The following is an 18,305-nucleotide window of genomic DNA, read 5'->3' on the forward strand; positions in this document are numbered from 1 at the left end:
CATAAGAGTATTTATGAAGATATGTTGAAACAGAAAGAAGATATTTTGTCGGCAACCATCAAAGAGATGGATAAGCTGCAAAAACATTTCACCCAGGAAAGTAAGAAAGGCTCAATCCTGAATGCTTAAGCAAAACACTATATTCGGGATGCCATTACAAAGCATGTTGACATCGCAAGAGAAATGTTATGTCATTACAACAAAACATTATGGCAAGATCTAACCCATAAATCAAACCTAGAATTTACATTAACAATCAACAACTAAGCCATTTCCCAACAATAAATATATATCTTAAAGTACATATAAAGCGTACTAAATCAACTAATCATTCAACCCATTTTTTATTTTGTTCATTACATCAACATATTGAATAAGCAAGCACACATCAGCAAAACAAATCTGTAGAAATTTTGAATAATAAACACATATTCAACAGAGATTATCCCGATTATACACTATTGCGGAATACATGCATAATACATAACCTCCTCTACGTTGATCATCAATTTGCAGAAGCAGAAACAATAACATGCACACATAGAAGCATCAATCACACATATCAACACAGTATTTTCCTGGGGAAAGCATCTCGCTAAAAGCCCCAACTATCTGTATATTATATTGGTTGAGAACATGTAACAAACATAGTACAATACTTCTCACAAGTACCCAGTACTATATCCACCTGTTACACACAATACAGCTCAGATCTGATCTCCAAATCTCCTCCACTGCTTGCCTGCCTCCACTGCACAATCTTGCAAGAGAATGAATGAGAATGGCTGATCCAAACTCCTATTTACCGTGTGAAAATAAACCACACTGTAAATCACGTGAGCACAAGCTATATTTCACTTGGTATTGGCCCACACTACACAGAGATCATTGGCATAACTCAATCCCATGCATGTGCACAATCTCATGCACAATTGATAGCAATCTCAACCTCTAACACCTGTCTCCACTGAACTGTACATGCACTGAGTTAACTAATGTATTCTTCAGCTGCATTATGAGTTAATAATTAGTGAATTAATTAATAACTAATTCACACAATTCATCACTTAGTCTATTGATCAGTTAGACTAAATACAACTAGTTCAACTAAGTCAAACTGAACAAAACTCCATTAACTGCTCATCCAACTCCACAGAACTCAACCACATGAGTTCTAACTAATGTCCTGCATGCAATAGCTCAACTGACCCACAAAGAAAGCGTATTTCCTTCTGACAGCTGCATGTGCCACATCTGTAGCTCAAACTGAAGTGCTCCAAGAGGATAAGATAAAGTTTATAGTCTAAATATTATTATGAGACAATAATATTTGACTTTTCTATTTTTGACTAGTAGTCTAAAAATAGACTCTGATCACTCCTGCTGTGATCCAAAAATAGACTTTGCACCATAATTTTCCTACGGGCCCACTTAGTGAAGGCGACTCCTTTCCACTAAGCTCCATCATCTTGCTGCATTCTCAACAAGCATTTCTTGTTGCACGCTTTTCAACAAAATCCATTAAATTAGATCTAGACTCCAAATTTGGGATAGTAATGACATCTCTTTTTATTATACACGAAAGATGATTACAACACAACAAACAAGCTTATCTCGAGCTGAAAAGTCAATGACCAAATCAACTATCTTATTGCAGCTAGTCTTCACCCAAGCAAAACAAGTAAATAGAAAACCCTAGTTATTCCTAACATCTTGTGAAGTTTGACTTCTATAGAGAAAATTAAGTTCTCTAAAATTTAAATTACTAGAATGCACTTACTTTGATGGAATGTTGGATTCTTAAACACCATTCCTAGGAAATAATTTTGAACTACCAACAGAAAGACTGTGCCCACTTTTGTTTCTGGCAGCTGGTGCACTTGGACCATTGTTCACGAGGTTTGCCAAACTGGGACCTCTAAGTCCTATTTGAGAAACTTCATCTGCTAAGGGTTCAGAAATGAGAGCAAGAACTACATTATTTTCCCTATATAAATTTGCAAAGGTCTTGTTTTGATACCTTCCAAGATGAGTGAGACATGGAGGACTATATACAATTGATCCTAAATTCATAAAGACAGGGTGCTCCCGTTTCTTTGAAGCCATAAAATTAGTTTGGTTTGTTCTCAGTTTCCCTTGCTTGGGAGGGTTATTTGGTCCTGAGTTCTGATTAGGATTGCCCCCAGCATTTGCCGATGCATTTTGTTAGATCACAATGTTAACTGCCTAGTTCCTACCTATTACTAAGTCAATTTCACACAAAAAAAACACGTATTTAAGATGTAATTATTTCCACTGTAATTGTTGTGGAAGAGTCCCTTTGATGCCATTATGTAAGCCAAAAACTAGCATTATATGGGGGAGTCGCTGTATCACTTGGAAAACACTTCTTTAACACTAATTCATATGGTTTCCACTTCTCCAAGGGAACCAGACACAATCTAGCATGCAAGGGGGTTTTGAACACTCAAAGAATCAAGTTGTCATTTCTTTTTGCAGCTCCAGAAGCCAATCCCATAGAAAGAGAAACTTGCTCATCAAACAATGCACGGGCCACTCGCTACTCTTAGCAGGCTACCTCCCAACATGAACCCTTAGAAGGAAGGCTAAAGGAGAACTACTTACTAGCCTTACTAGCTAGCTTAGAATCAATAGCTAAGAAGGAAGGACCAAAACAATTCATGATGACACTTATATGGATGTTGGGTTTTTCCATTGCTATTAGTTTTAGTGTTGCTACTGGATATGCTTATGCTTTAAGCTCTCTATCTAGATATGGTACTGTTTTTGGATCATGAAATGACTATGGGGTTGTCTAAGCACCTACCTTTGCACCTGGCTCTGCTACTGCTGCTCCATTAAAAAAACAATGATTGGAATAACTAGCTAGATATCTACATACATACAAAATCAACTATTGGATCAACAAAATCCATTGAACTATCTAAAGAGGCACACAAATAGCGAACAACAATGTCAATATTAAATTAAGTTCACTATTGCTTAGGAAGATGAGTGGAAAGAAATATGAGTTCTGGTTTGATTCATTATATATTAGTAAGCATATGTAAAAAGCGCAATCAAGAGGTTTGGAATTTATAATTAGAAATCTGTTAGTACATTTATGGACGTAAGCTTAAAACATGTAAGATGTGCTACAAAATGCAGAAGAGAAGCACAAAATGTTAGTGATTGCTTGTCGATGTTTTTTAGTGGTTGATTGTCAATGTTAGTGATCAACTCACTAGAACATATGGAGGTTTAATGGATGTGTTAAGACATACATTTATTTGAATAAAGTTACTAAAATTTCTTTTGTGCAAACAATTGGATTACATACATAATTTTCATCAACATCTATTCAAGATTGCATGAAGAATGTCTCCTGTTGTCATTTGTGAATGCATTAGTTTAAGAAGCACACTAAACATATGGGAAACTTGTATCCTAATTTGTGAAGGCAGTTGTTTAAGAAGAAACTCAAAATAAAATCAAAGAAATGTGTTAAATCCATAATGGGAATTCTTTATAAAAGACACGACCAACAGTAAGAGTGATTTATACAATCCATTCACCCAAACATAAGTTAGAAAACCTTTCATACAAGTTCCAGTATTGTAATAGATGACCTCAATATTATAAATCAACATGAAGGTCCGGATAAGTCCCTACCAGATTTGAACTTTCACCAAGTTAAAGGAATTGAAATCTACACCATTAGTACCACTTGCCTTCAACAACATAGTGACAATTGATAAGAAAACCTTGTTGCAAAAAGAGAAATGAGGTGCACTCAAGGCCCAGGTGAGAGAAAAGCATAGTGCCCTCTGCAGCCCAGGTGGGAGATAAGTGAGGCACCCTCTACAACTCAGGTGAATGAGGCGTATCATTTCTTCCACCCATCCATCCATGTGTAAAGATTATAAACCAAGATAATAATAAAAAGTTGAAGTCTAATCAAACTATTTTATCCTGATCCCTCCCAAACTCGATTCTCAACAAGAAACAAACAAGTGAGGAGGGTTTGTTTTCCAAGTGCACACATAATAGTGGCGGTGCTTCAAATGCAAATGTGAGGCCAGGAGAAGAAGAAAATTACTTATTCACAGGGTTAGTATATGAAATAACTTACTCATTTTCAATTAAACAATTTGCTCACAGTAACCATGATATGAGAGCAACCACTAGTTAAAGAAGAAAATTTGCATCACACCACCAAGGTTTCAAACACCTTATCTTTACCTTGTAAAAACAAACCAAAACACACGCTATTAAATCATACATCCCGCACTGCATTGAATCTTTTCAGCTGGGTTGTGGGAAATTTATAACATTGGAGAGTTGAAGTTTGTTTTACCGTCTGGATATAGGTTGTGAAGTGAAAGATTTCTCAACAAGTTTAACCTTGCAAATAATTGGACTTAGGGTTGGGGGTTTTAGAATTTTGAATAGGTTGTGAGTCACTCTAAGGCGTTTTCCTATGTGAGAAAACATGGTTGCTTTTAATCTATGCTAAAGGAATAGTGCTCTTTTTTCCCAAAGTTATACAAATTATACCTGCAACTGGAATAGTATGTTGGAAAGTGCTTATAGCCAATTCTATGGTAAATTTGCTATCTACACATGCAACTATTCTCATTTCATTGTTTCAACAGATCAAAGTATCTGCATCGGTAACTTCTCCACACTTTCCAGCTGCAAAAAGGATGTACAAGTTTGATAAAGGATAAATGGTTGAAGACATTCTGAGAGTTGTAGGCAAAGTGATTTGTGAAATAATTTTGAACCAAATATTTAAACTACCACCTTTGGCCATGTGGGCCCCTCATGGATCCACTTGCCTCACCACTCTATTTTCCACAACATGCCATGAGTCCACTTGCCTCACTATATTTTCCATAACATGCCATGAAATACGTGGATGAAGCCACATGAAGTTGTGGCATGCGAATATGATTATATGGGGTAGTTATCTGTTTCGCTGGTAGGATTGGTATCACTCTGCATTGGTGGATCTACCCAACATTCAATGGCACACTCCCTTTTGCTATGAAAATAAGTACCTTTTCTGAGAAGCATGGTGCATGCAAAGGAAGTTGTCGAGTTCAAACAGAGGAAGCTGTGGGGTTCGACATTCAATGGCGCACTCTATTTTGTTATAGAAATAAATAATCTATAAATAGTCGTGAGACCAAGGAGAACTCACCCTGTCTGAGACACATGGCATGTACAAAGGAAGATATGGGGTTCAAACAGCTGGAGATTAAAGATAATTCATTATTCACCCAACTGAAGAAGACCTCGCCAACATATGCTTTTCAAGCTGGTCGAGTGTTCAAATCCTACCCGGTTCTATTCCACCTGTTCCCTAGAGAGGGAATTACCCTACAACCTGGGCCTTAAATAACTTCGCCTTCAAAAGATTTGCATAGAGAGGGAAAACCCGTCTCCGCTCTCCTCATTCATATTTGTCGCTGACCCAGGGCCACAGGTAGTGTAACCTTGCTCCAATATGATTTTGGTTTGTCATTTTGGGGTATAACTTGAGAGAAAAGAAGTTAAATAACCTACTTATTCCAAGCCTAGAGAGGGTAAGAAAGGAAGGTAGAAGGTGACAGGTTCTCCAAAAGGGGTTTTAGTTCTAACCAATGACAGTAGGCGTAGAGTAGGCAACAATGATTAGGCTACCAAATTTGAAGTCAGATCCGAAGGTAAAGATTCTTGAGTGCAGGAGGAGTAGGAAGATGAAAAGGTTGATAAGGGGTTTTTCTGTCATTCCTAAAGAAGTTTTGACAATGCCACCCACAACTGGTTCCATCGACGTATGGCTAACTGGATGCTATGGGTAGTTCCATAAGAGTACATCAACATATCATGATTCTTTGTAGGACTTGTGTATTGAGCCTGTCTTGTGGCTCACTAGAAGCTTATCTTCGTCGAGTGCGGGAGGCTGCAGGTCTTAATTCCCTGGAGGGAAATCCCCACTAAATACAGATAATCATCGATATTATTCAGCCGGTGGCTCTAAAAGACCGCAATCGGACCAGTCGCCCCTCCAGGTGGAGAAGCAAGAACAACACCACATTTTTATGGTCTTAAAGCATATTGAACTGACAACTAGATTAGAAAGCCGCAAATGAACCTCTTCGCTTCGAAGCATAAGGTATTTCAACATCTACAAGCCCAAGTTCATTGCTATCTGATGTACCACTATGTGTTCACACTATATGCTTTAGATTAAGTTATTGATTTTGTCAACCAATAAGGAGGACTAGTAGCATCATACCTAGTTTACCTTGTTTAAGCACATGTATAAGCTCTTCATCCAATACCAGCTGCATACCTTCCATCAGTAGCACGAGCAATTCTATACCCATAAGCATAAGAACAAGCAGGAACAAAGGCATATCAATAGCTTACCCATTTGATTCAACATCATATCTAGTAGTAGAGCAAAAAACAAAACATGTTAAAGAACCAATTATGCAAACCCGACTTTTGGATCACCGTAACACAACTATGCAAACCCGGGTTGTGGATCACTGCAACAAAGGAATGAAGCAATTCAAAACCCATAACAAAATTCATTAGGCACAACTGTCTGTAACAGTAATATCAACACATAGTATTCAGGAAACCATGTGTAATCAAGGAGCCAAGCAACCGCATGTAATCAGGGAACCAAGCAACCATGTGTAATCAGAGAGCCAAGAGCCACATGCACAATCCAACCATATTATATTCAACAAACATTTAATTTTTAACTTAATAATGGAGTTGTCTTTAGTGCGACTTTTTGGAAGCTTTTACGGTGGGTTTTTCTGGTCAAATTTCTCTAAAATATGGCAGTAATTTATTGAAATCACAAGCTTGATGGGTAATCTGTTGGAAATAATACTGAGAGGGGGGGTGAATCAGTATTATCAGATCAATCAATCTTTTCAATTTCATACTCAGAAACATATACGCTACTTCAATTAAGTGAACCCGCGTGTACACGCTACTGTGTCTAATGAAACTCGCGTATATCCAGAGATCTTATAATTCAGTTAGCTTAATCTTCAGTAAATGCATCAGATCATTATTAAGCATATTAACAGTAAACAGGTGCAGAATAACAGAACAGAACATCACACAAGAGCCACAACCATAGTAACACAATACCATCAACTTCAATACTAGGGATCGACACGCCCGTCGAGACACAATGGTCCGAAACCATAGGCACAACTTCCAAGGACTAACCGCCATGGATCAAAGGTACGCTTCCACATACACGCGCTTTTGCTGAAGCCAACCTGCGTGTACACGCGACTTGGGCTTAATGAACCTGCGTGTATGAACTTTTCTCTTCTTCTTATAGTCTGATCATCAATTCCTTGCTGCTGACCTTCTGTACTATGATTTGTCATCAGTGAGGTTTGCCATTAAGGACAACGCTTATCTCATAATGCCAACAATCTCCCCCTTTGGACTTGATGGCAAAGCTAACTTTGTCATACTTAGAACTATCATCTGATTCCTTTGAGCTGTCCTCCATCAGTCACATCTGATATCTCTTCTGAAGATTCATCCAGTTATACTTAAGTGAGATATTCTTCTATGAGAGGGTTGCCATCAAGTACAACACATGCATCATAATGCCAACAATCTCCCCCTTTGGACTTGATGGCAACAACACCAAATCACTCTCCCCCTTTGACATCAAGGGCAAAGGGTGGACCAAGATATTCTCTTCCTTTGCTGAATCATTCCTCTGTCCATACTCCCCCCTGAGTACCTGCTGAAATCTCTGAATAAACTCCCCCTTTGTATATGCCAAGGTGTACCAATCTGTCCATGCTCCCTCTGAGTACATGCTGAATCTCTGTGCCGTTGAAGTGTGCTGTTCATGCTCTTCCTGACTGTAGGCAAGATCTGCAAAAGATGTTCTTCAAGAAGAACATGACTCTATACATCATAAAGGACCTTCCTATCACAAAAAACTCATACATACATCCATCTCTCAACTAAGTGAGGATATACAAAAATTGGCTCATCCACCCAACCAAGTGGGGATACATCAAAAGTTTACATATGACAACCAATCATATTGCATCAATCATCCCAGGCATAGTGGGGAAACCAAAATAGGCCGTTACATGACCTTGACACCATGAAAGAGATACCACAAAAGAGATATATGACATAGAGACTAAATAACTAGACCAAGACTTATGAAAGTCACCAGCAGCATCTGATAATCACCATTCAGATCAGCAACCAAGAGATCCTTCTGTTCTCCTTTCGCCTTTGTTCCTCCTGAAATCAACACCAAATGTGAACTAGAACCAAAAGCTTTTAAGATAATGCCAACAATGCATCATTGGAAGATTATCTGCTCCCTCTGAACCTGTGCCAGATGATCTCTGTCAGATCCATATCAGACTTTCTGCAACCAACATCTGTCCCTGCTGATTTCCTTCAAAGACTCCATATACGCGTCTGTATCCACATAAACAAGCGTATATACGCAGATATCCCCTAGGCAACACGCGTACACCATATACGCGACTATCCCCTTGTAAAACGGCGTATGCACGCGGATATCCTTTAAACAACACGCGTACACAAATTTCCATATCAGCAACCTGTAAATGTCCTGTAGAGAATAGGTCATCAACTTATAACAAGGTATGCCTGCATCAATTTATCCCTTTGAACAGAATTCAGAGTCATTCACATTGTTTCATGTGTGAAACCACCATAGCCATTTCATCAAGCTCTACATGATCCAAGTATCATTACTTGGGAACATCTGCATCAATTAACATATGTAAGGATCAACCTATCATCATATAGATAAGAACTCATCACCATGTCTTCAATAAAGCAACTTTGAGTAGTCATCCATGTGTCAGCACTATGTATCTTGAGCTCAAGCTCATTTGACAAAACTTCTTGATATCAGCAACAATCCTTATCCACATGAGTGCCTGCATCATAACTGTATGATTTTTATGTATATGACAACAGCAGTATATAAGTGACTCATCATCAAGTGAGGAAGATGTGTATTCAAGTTTTGTACTTCTCCTTGTTCTTATGAAGATCACCATGTAAGCACCATACATGCATCATCAAAGAATCAACCATAAATCTGATCTGAACATCTTCTATGTAACTCCAAGAATCATATGAGAGTTTATCATAGACAACTCACAATAGCAAGATATATCATTTAGCCATATAAGAATCATCACCAAGGATTATTAACCATAATGCCAACATTGAATTGCTAAAGGCATATGCTCCCCCTCAACCTGTGCCATCTGTTAGATTTGATTATGTATATATCAGCAATAAGCATCAAATCATCATCATCCTCAAGTTAGGAAAAAACACTTCTAGACATCATACAAGTAACAAAACATTTCCACACATCCTCAGCAGACTGTAACCAATAGAGCAAATAATAGACTGAATCATATCAGATCCTTTTTCTGATCCTGTCCCCACTGCTTTTCCTCAGACTGACATATACGCGACTTTGCAGTGTCTAACTCGCGTATACACGCGACTTCCATTTAAGGAACTTGCGTATGAGATTCAGAACACTGAAGTTTTACACCTTCAGCTCCCCCTGAGTCTGATATGTCTGTGCTGTGCTGTGTCTCAGTACATTGTGCTGACTGTACTTCCTTCTTCCTCCATATCTTCAAGTGTGATGAGGTTTTCTTCTTTTGGTGAGATGTCCATCCTTTGTTCCTGCATTCCTTTGCTATATGTCCAAGCTTGTTACATGCATAACATCTAACATGTTTCATGTTCCTTCTGTAGCAATCAGCAGCTTTGTGACCATACATATTGCAAGTAAAGCAATATCCATTAAAGTACCTTGATTGAGATGACCTGTCCGCATAATAGTCTTGAACTCTTCTTCTTCTACATCTAGCTGCAACATGTCCAAGATTATGACATACATAACATTCAACATTATTCATAGGAGGAGTAAAAGATTTTCTTTGAGGAGTTTCTTTCCTTGATTGTTGATGGGGTTGACCTTTCATCTCCTTGTTGATCATCTTAGATTTCTCTTTAGAGTTCCTTGCCTCACCTTGTGAACTAGATTCACCTTCAACAGATTCATGAAAACCAAGACCAGTCTTGATAGCAGGAGACCTTTGACTACTAAGAATATCATCCAAGACTTTAGAACTATCTTGAAATCGTAAAAGCTTATCCTTTTCTTCTATTTTACCTTTCAAGATATTTACCTCAACTTGAAGTTGTTCCTCCTTTTCTAGACATTGCTTCTTCATGTCTTCTCCATCTTTCCTTCCTTCTTCCAACTGATGCCTCAATTTGAGAATCTCCTTTTCTTGTTCTTCATTCAGATCCTGCTGCATTTCACGAACTCGGAAAGCACATTCTAGTTGAGATTTTAAGCTGGTGACTTCATTTTCTTGTTTTGCAATAGCTTGGAGTAGATCTGTATTCTGCTTCTTTGATTCTTCAAGATCTCCTTTTAGTGAGGGGATTGTAGCTTCAAGATTTTCATAGTAGCTGGATCTATCTTTGAGTTTCTTGATGGTTGTGCTTCTTTCGTTGACTTCTTTTCTTAATGATGTCACTTCATGCTGCAATTTTTGACATTGGTCTTCCTTGTCCTTGAGAAGCTTTCTTACCTTGTTTCCTTCTTCTAGTTGGGCCTTTAGTTCGGTAACTTCTTCTTTGAAAGCACATTCCCTTTTGTTCAATAGATCTTGTTGATCTTTAACTTTGTCTGTAAGCCTTCTAAATAATGCCTCTATATGATACTTTTCTTGCTCACCCATAAAAGCATGTTCAATAGTTTCACTATCACTTCCATCACTTTCACAAGGAAATATAGCAGGAACATCAGAGGATAACACATTCATACCTGATAATGATTCTGAATCTGATTCTGAATCTGAAGAGCTTCTTATACCTAATCCCCAATCGACTCTCCCACTGTCATAGTCCTTCTGAGATGTCTTCTTCTTCTTATGAGCTTTCTTCTTAAGCTTCTTTCCCATTGTTCCACGGATCTCCTTCAAGCGATCAAGCTTCTACCAAAGGACCTGCTCTGATACCAATTGTTGGAAATAATACTGAGAGGGGGGGTGAATCAGTATTATCAGATCAATCAATCTTTTCAATTTCATACTCAGAAACATATACGCTACTTCAATTAAGTGAACCCGCGTGTACACGCTACTGTGTCTAATGAAACTCGCGTATATCTAGAGATCTTATAATTCAGTTAGCTTAATCTTCAGTAAATGCATCAGATCATTATTAAGCATATTAACAGTAAACAGGTGCAGAATAACAGAACAGAACATCACACAAGAGCCACAACCATAGTAACACAATACCATCAACTTCAATACTAGGGATCGACACGCCCGTCGAGACACAATGGTCCGAAACCATAGGCACAACTTCCAAGGACTAACCGCCATGGATCAAAGGTACGCTTCCACATACACGCGCTTTTGCTGAAGCCAACCTGCGTGTACACGCGACTTGGGCTTAATGAACCTGCGTGTATGAACTTTTCTCTTCTTCTTATAGTCTGATCATCAATTCCTTGCTGCTGACCTTCTGTACTATGATTTGTCATCAGTGAGGTTTGCCATTAAGGACAACGCTTATCTCATAATGCCAACATAATCTTGTGCAATCGAAGTGCCCTAGGGTTTTCCAGGGTGTTGAATCCATATATACAGTGAAAAAACTAGTTTAAATAACACAAATCAAGATCTCACCTCAAATTTTTTCACCAGATTCCGGCATCAGAAAGTCCAAAAAATCGCATTAAAGACAACTCCCTTAATTATGGTAGAATAAGGCTAACATTACTCCATTATGCCATAAATTCTTAATAATATGTCTTTTAACTCTACATTTTATTTCTCTACTGAGGAAAGAAGCCAAATATGACCTCAAAACCTTTTATTAGTTAACAAAAAACTTTGTTGATGTTTAATAAAAAAAAAAGAAAAAAGAAAAAAAAGAGTGAATTATTACATTTAAAAACAAAACTTAAAATTATTTTTTTATAACTCTGATTTTAAAATAAATTGTTTACAATAGTTCCTACTACCGTATGACAAAGACTAATAATAACCCAAAAAGAAAGAAAGAAAAGGGAAAAAAATGAAAAAAGAAAGAAAGTGTGAAATCACTAAAGTTATAGCATACACAAAACCAAAAGAAATCAAATATCAACGTGAACTTTTTAACTTGTTTAATGTCACAACTTGTAAATATGTCAGCATGGTACATTATCCACAACTAAAAATACCAGACTCTTTTCCCGCCTCAGTTTCAACCGAGTCCTTACTGTGGGACCCTGCTGATCCTGTTTCCCAGCCTAATGAATTTTAATAAAATCCCTATAAAGCAATCGACCGCAAGTCACCCTTAAAGCATATAGCCACGTATTTCACATGCATAAATCTCCATATCTCTAGGGTTCGGGCGTTGTGAGAGAATTAGGTTGCACTTAAAGTCGGCGGGCTCGCTTGCATCTGTTGTCTCGGTAGTTTTCGTGGAGTTTCAGCTCGAGGCTGCAGCGCTTCAGAACTTATTCCGGCGGCATTCTATTTTAATCTGGTAAGACGAAACCCCAACGGCAAGAGCCCCAATTTACTCCAGAAACTGAGTATTATTCCAGTGTTTTAAGCTGAAAATCCCTGTTACAGCAAATGCTATAAAATCTATAAATTAAATGTAGTATTTTTTGTTTGTGTTGGTTTCCCATGCCACAGCGCATTGGAAATATTACGATTACAGTGTTAAACTGTAAGCCTTCCATAGTGGAAATATGTTAGAAGGGTCACCATGTAGGGTATTCCAGTCGAAGCCTTTGTCAATGCCAGCAAAGTATTATACATGTATTCCAGGGTTTCAATTTAATTATTTGTGTATTTAATACATCATTTTGCACAAGAAAATGCAGTTTTGTACTGAGATAAGGGAGATCCTTTTACAGCTTAGGGTGGGGGGGATCTCTGTTTATACCTCCATGGATGTGGGGTTAAATGCAAACAAAATAAAGTACAAAATGTAAGTAACGCAAATAAAATAAAATGGAAAAAATTGCTGTATACAGGCCTTAAAGACTAAAGTCCTTTAAAGTCAACTAGACTAAAGTCCTTTAAAGTCAACTACTGTAGATCACAGACCATAAAAAAATAAACTACAGGCCTTGAAAACCAAACTAGGGCACATCCATTTAACTTGAATCTTTTAATCAAAGCACTAAGAGACTTGCAAAGCATCAATAGGCTTGTGCATACCAATAAGTTTGCACTTGGGTTTTTTAAATTTCAGTTGCATGCCCCTCTTCTAATGCAATAATAAAAACCTCCCTTTAATCTAATAAAAAAGGGAATCCCAATTTAAACCAGGTCTGCATTTGTGGTTTTTAATCCTTTTTCATCTTTTGTTTTATAGATCTGGATCCAGGGTTCAGATGAATTTTGTTTTATAGATCTGGATCTAGGGTCAAAATGAATTTATGTCAGTACGAAAATGTTGGTGAAATAATTTGTTGGTTACAATAAGATTTGGTGTTGTTTTTTGGGGCTCAAATCTAACTTATGCTACGTGTTTTTCTAAGAAGAGGGCGAAACTGGCTGGACTGTGGTCTAGTGGTTGAGATGGCACATCGACACGATAATAAATGAGGTTTAGGCCCGCAAACATGATCATTTGTGTTCATGTGACATGGACTACCTTTAACATGGGGATACAATTTCACCCCTTACAATGCAGAAGAGTCAAGGTTCATAGTTCCACACATTTAAAGAAAATGTCTGCGCTTGCTGAGAAAAGCAAGAGAGGTCTTAAACACATCACTTTGGATTGTCTTAAACTGAGAGCAGTTGCAGTGGAAAGAAAGAAGTGGGGTGGGCTCCTTGGGTATTCTCAATTTACTTTCTTTATAGAAAGAAATAGAAGGAAAAGAACTTACTTTCTGGCTGGGCTAGCTTTCTCTTTATTTCTCCGTTGTTCTTGAATACTTGCTTATCTGATGGTGGGTGGGCTTTGTTCCTCTCGTAACCGGCACCTCCATGACTTTTTCAATCTAAACTTGACCTCTTGTGCTTTCTTCATATACTTTCAGCACCTGTACATGTCCTGTTAGTCTTTTTACATATACCATTATCCATCTCTACCTTTGACTGTACCTTGGATTAGTAAGATATTGAAATACACATATACGCTTTTCTAACGTTTTGGGCGTATTTCTAATTCTGTGTCATCGGCAGTAGCACTTCTCTGCCCTTTGGCAGCGTGATTTGATGTGTAGTTTGTTGGGGAATATGTATTCTTTCTCTGATAAATAACAATGATTTTTACTGGTCATAGAAAACTAGAGTCTATTACATTATCAGACTTTTTGATTCTTTGTGGGTGTTTCTCTGCAGGCTGTATTTCAGTCTAGGACGGGGTTTTATGCATGGAGCAGAAGCAGGATAGGGACGCGGATCATGAAGGTTTTGTACTGAGAATGAATTTGAGTTCTGATAGTGAGGCTGATTTGAAGGAAGAACGTGAAAACAAAGGGGTAGTTGGGCCTGAAAATGAACAAATAAACGAAGCTGAAGTTCTCAAACAGCATGAGCTTCAAAACTATAATTTTACCCATGGTCCCAGTACTAAAGCAGTTGCAAAGCGGAGGATTAACAAGAAGAAAAGAGTGAAGTGGGGAATGAGAGAGGAAATTGTGGTGTGTTCTGCTGTAGTGGATGGCATAAAGTGTGGCTTACGGGGGGTGAAATCTGCTCTAGATGCAATAAATGTCAAGAAGAGTAAAGGGTTTTGGGATGAAGTAAACAAGAAATTGGAAGCTGAGACAGGGAAATGCGTGCCCAGGTGGAAACTTTATTACAAGTTTAGGGACACCAGGAAAAGGTTCTTGGACAATAAGAGGATTCCAAATCCACAATTGAATCAGCACGATAAGGAGGTTTTCCGGATACTTGCCCAAGCATTTGGCAATAGCAAGAGGGAAAAACGAGGCCTGTCTGACGCTATCCATTCAGACGTGAAAGAAGACACAGCTGAGATCGATGGTCGTTTGGAGAGTAAGATGCGATTTCCGGAAACGAGATTAGCTAAATGCATGTCAAAATTCCACTCTAATTGCCATTGTTCTAGTTGTGCTTCCGGGAGTCAAAAGCAGGACGATGGGGTTAGTTTGAACAAAAACTCAACTATTTTAGGAACTCCAAGACAACAAGATGATGGAACTTGTTTGAAAAACAGTGGAGGATATGGCCGTGGGATGGAACAGAATGAAGAACTTTCAGCCAAAAAAATTTCAGATATTGGAAGCAATATCAGAGAAGAAATTGGTTTGGATAGTGCAACACTTTGGTCTAGTGGTAAGAGATTGAAGTGGGATTTGAGAGACGACATCATTATTGCTTCTGTGGTAAGAGATAGCGTGAATTGCAGTTTACATGGTGTGAGTTCGGCAAAAGATGTAACACGTTTCAAGACTCACAAAGGGTTTTGGGATGAAGTAGCCGAGAAATTGAAAGAAGAGACAGGAAAATGTGTATCGCCATGGAAGTTTTGTACCAAGTTCAGGACCATGAAAATAAGATACCTTGCAAAAAAGCAGAGTGGTGTTCAACACCAAAATAAACATGATGAGGAACTTTTTGGGATACTCGAGGAAATGTTTGGCAATGTTCGGAAACACAGATCAGACAACCATGGCTCTTCCAATGCTAGTGGTACCATGTTTACAAAAAGAAAATCCCTGGAACCCTTGACCACACCTCACTCTCCTCTCCTTTCCACTGGCTCCTATTTGAGAAATCAGAACAAGAGAAAGAAGCCTGAGGTTAACTGGAATGAAAGCATTTTGCTGGGTGAAAGAACTCCAAAACAAGATGATGGAACTTGCTTAAAAAACAATGGAGGAGACGGCTGCACGATGTCTCATAATAAAGGGGTTTCAGCCAAAAATTATTCAGAAGATAGCAAAGAGGCACACGAGGCATATGCTGGAAGCATCAGAAAAGAAGTTGGTTTGGATAGTTTAGCATCTGGGTCTGGTGGTAAGAGGTTGAAATGGGTTTTGAAAGATGAAATTGTTATTGCTTCTTTTGTAAGAGACGCTGTGAATTGTGGTTTAGATGGTGTGAATTCTGCAACAGATGCAACACGTTTCAAGTTTCATAAAGGATTTTGGGATGAAGTGGCCAATAAATTGAACAAGGAGACAGGGCAATGTGCATCAGCAGTAAAATTGTTTACCAAGTTCAAGTGCATAAAGAGTAAATACGTTGTAGGTAAGCAGAGTTATCTTCAACAGCTAAACCAGCATGATAAGGAGCTTTTTGGCATACTTGAGCAAATGTTTGGCAATGATGTGAAACAAAGATCAGGCCACCATGGCTCTACTGGTTCAGATGTAAAGGGAGAAGCATCAGGTGGTGACACACTTTTGGTAGATACAATGTTGTCTACAGAAAGAAAATCATTGGAACCCTCGACTGCAGCTTATTCATCTCAGCCTTCCACTGGCACTGATTTGAGAAATCTAAATGAGGTGAGGCCTGCACAAAATTGCAATGAAAGGTTTCCTGGTGATCAAACTCCAATACAAGAGGGTGGAAAGGATTGTTCTAAAAATGGAGGGCACAGCATGTTATTGAACACATGTTTTTCACCTGTTAGGTCTCCAGCAAAAGACGGAAAGAGAGCAAAGGGGCAGAGTGAAGACCAGAAGTGTGAACGTAAGGCCAATGTGGATAATTTAGTGCTTCGTTCAGGTGTCAAGACAGTAAAGCGGCGTGTTAAGAGGGTAAAGTGGGGATTGAAAGATGAAATTTGTATTGCTTCTGCTGTACAAGATGGTATAAATCGTGGTGCACATGGTGTGACATCTTTAAAAGATGCAATGTCTTTTTCCAAGCATCAAGCGTTTTGGACTGAAGTGACTAGAAAATTTAAAGAGGAGATCGGGCACTATCTATCAACAGATAAGCTGTTTCAAAAGTTTAGGAGCATGAAGTACAGGTACTTGAGTATTAAGCAGAGTGATATCCAAGAATTCAACAAGCATGATAAGGACCTTTTCAATCTACTTGAACAGGTTTTTGGCAATGGTAGCTGTGTCACTTCTGATTCAGATATTAAAAGACAAGACAAATCTGGTGCTCCTTTTTCAGGCAATGAAATTGAAGATAAGGTATGCAAACAGAGTAGAGTCTTGGCTATAGAGGATGAACCACAAACTGAACATGAGAAAGCTAACGAACAAGATAGTCAAACTTGTAATCAGCTTCCTGTCGAAGTGCTGCCTGCAGATAGAGCCAGCATGGGAGCACAAATTAAAAAGCGAAAAGAAGTTGAATCTTGTCCCAATGTTGTGAATGGAAGCACTCTACCTGTGCCTTCTTTATCCACTGGAAATCCTTCAACATGTGAAGGTCATCAAACAGGAGTAACTTTCTCAGCTTCAACTCATAATGGCGTGGAAAATCATAATGGAATGAAGGACATGGAACATGCTGGAGGGAGAAGCAATCAACTCCATGATCAAATCATTAAGCTACTAAATGAAACTGAGAAAGATCATGAACGGAGACTCCAGGACATACTTTCTAAATCAGAAAGCAAGAGTGGGGAACAGAAAGGAGATCAGTTTGTCACGCATGACATTGTGACTGGGAGTAGAAACCTTGAAGATCTATCTGATAATCAAAGTGATTATGCTGAGGTTGTAAAACGTCTTGAACGGAAATCAAGGAAATTACAACTCTTGCAGGAGCTTTACAAAATCGAACAACAGGAGATAGAAGATCATATTTGCAAAGTGAAATTGAAATCCTCCAGTAAGCCTTGAAAAATATGGCACCAAGTCACAGCACTGAAGTTATGTCATGGAACAATATAGAAATTGCAGATCGTGATTTCAGGAGAGTGATAAAAACATGCAAATTTGCAAGCCTTTTAAAGAGGGAATGATATTTTCAAACTGCACAATGTATTTTGGATGTTGATATTCTTATGGGTGCGTCATCTGAAATGACGTTAGTTTAGATCCTTCTCAGCAGCACATAAACTCTGATTTTGTGTTATTTCGAGGTTTTAATAAACCATTTTGGTTTCATTTCTTTTTCATAGTTCTTATTATAAGAAAGCACAAATTGGACTTGGATATTCTTTTCCAGATGGTTCTTTCTGATATTTCGAGACAGTTATGTGTTTAAAAAATCAAATTAAATTATATAATGTAATAGGGTTTGGAACGAATTGAAAAATATATT

At 38.2% G+C, this 18,305-nt stretch overlaps 1 protein-coding gene across 1 annotated transcript; it reads left to right on the forward strand.

Annotated features, from left to right (window-relative positions):
* Nucleotides 1–12,430: 12,430 nt before the first annotated feature.
* LOC149224805 (uncharacterized) lies at nucleotides 12,431–18,157 on the forward strand. The gene is made up of 2 exons (XM_089386276.1): nucleotides 12,431–12,624; nucleotides 14,445–18,157. Exon 2 carries the CDS (start codon nucleotides 14,477–14,479, stop codon nucleotides 17,879–17,881), a length of 3,405 nt encoding a protein of 1,134 aa, XP_089242402.1. The 5' UTR covers nucleotides 12,431–12,624; nucleotides 14,445–14,476; the 3' UTR covers nucleotides 17,882–18,157.
* The last annotated feature ends 148 nt before the right edge of the window (nucleotides 18,158–18,305 follow it).

Source organism: Pinus tabuliformis, chromosome Q (genome assembly GCF_031772625.1).
Source record: "Pinus tabuliformis cultivar Carrire ecotype Pingquan chromosome Q, CPIR1, whole genome shotgun sequence".
NCBI classification, from domain to species: domain Eukaryota; kingdom Viridiplantae; phylum Streptophyta; class Pinopsida; order Pinales; family Pinaceae; genus Pinus; species Pinus tabuliformis.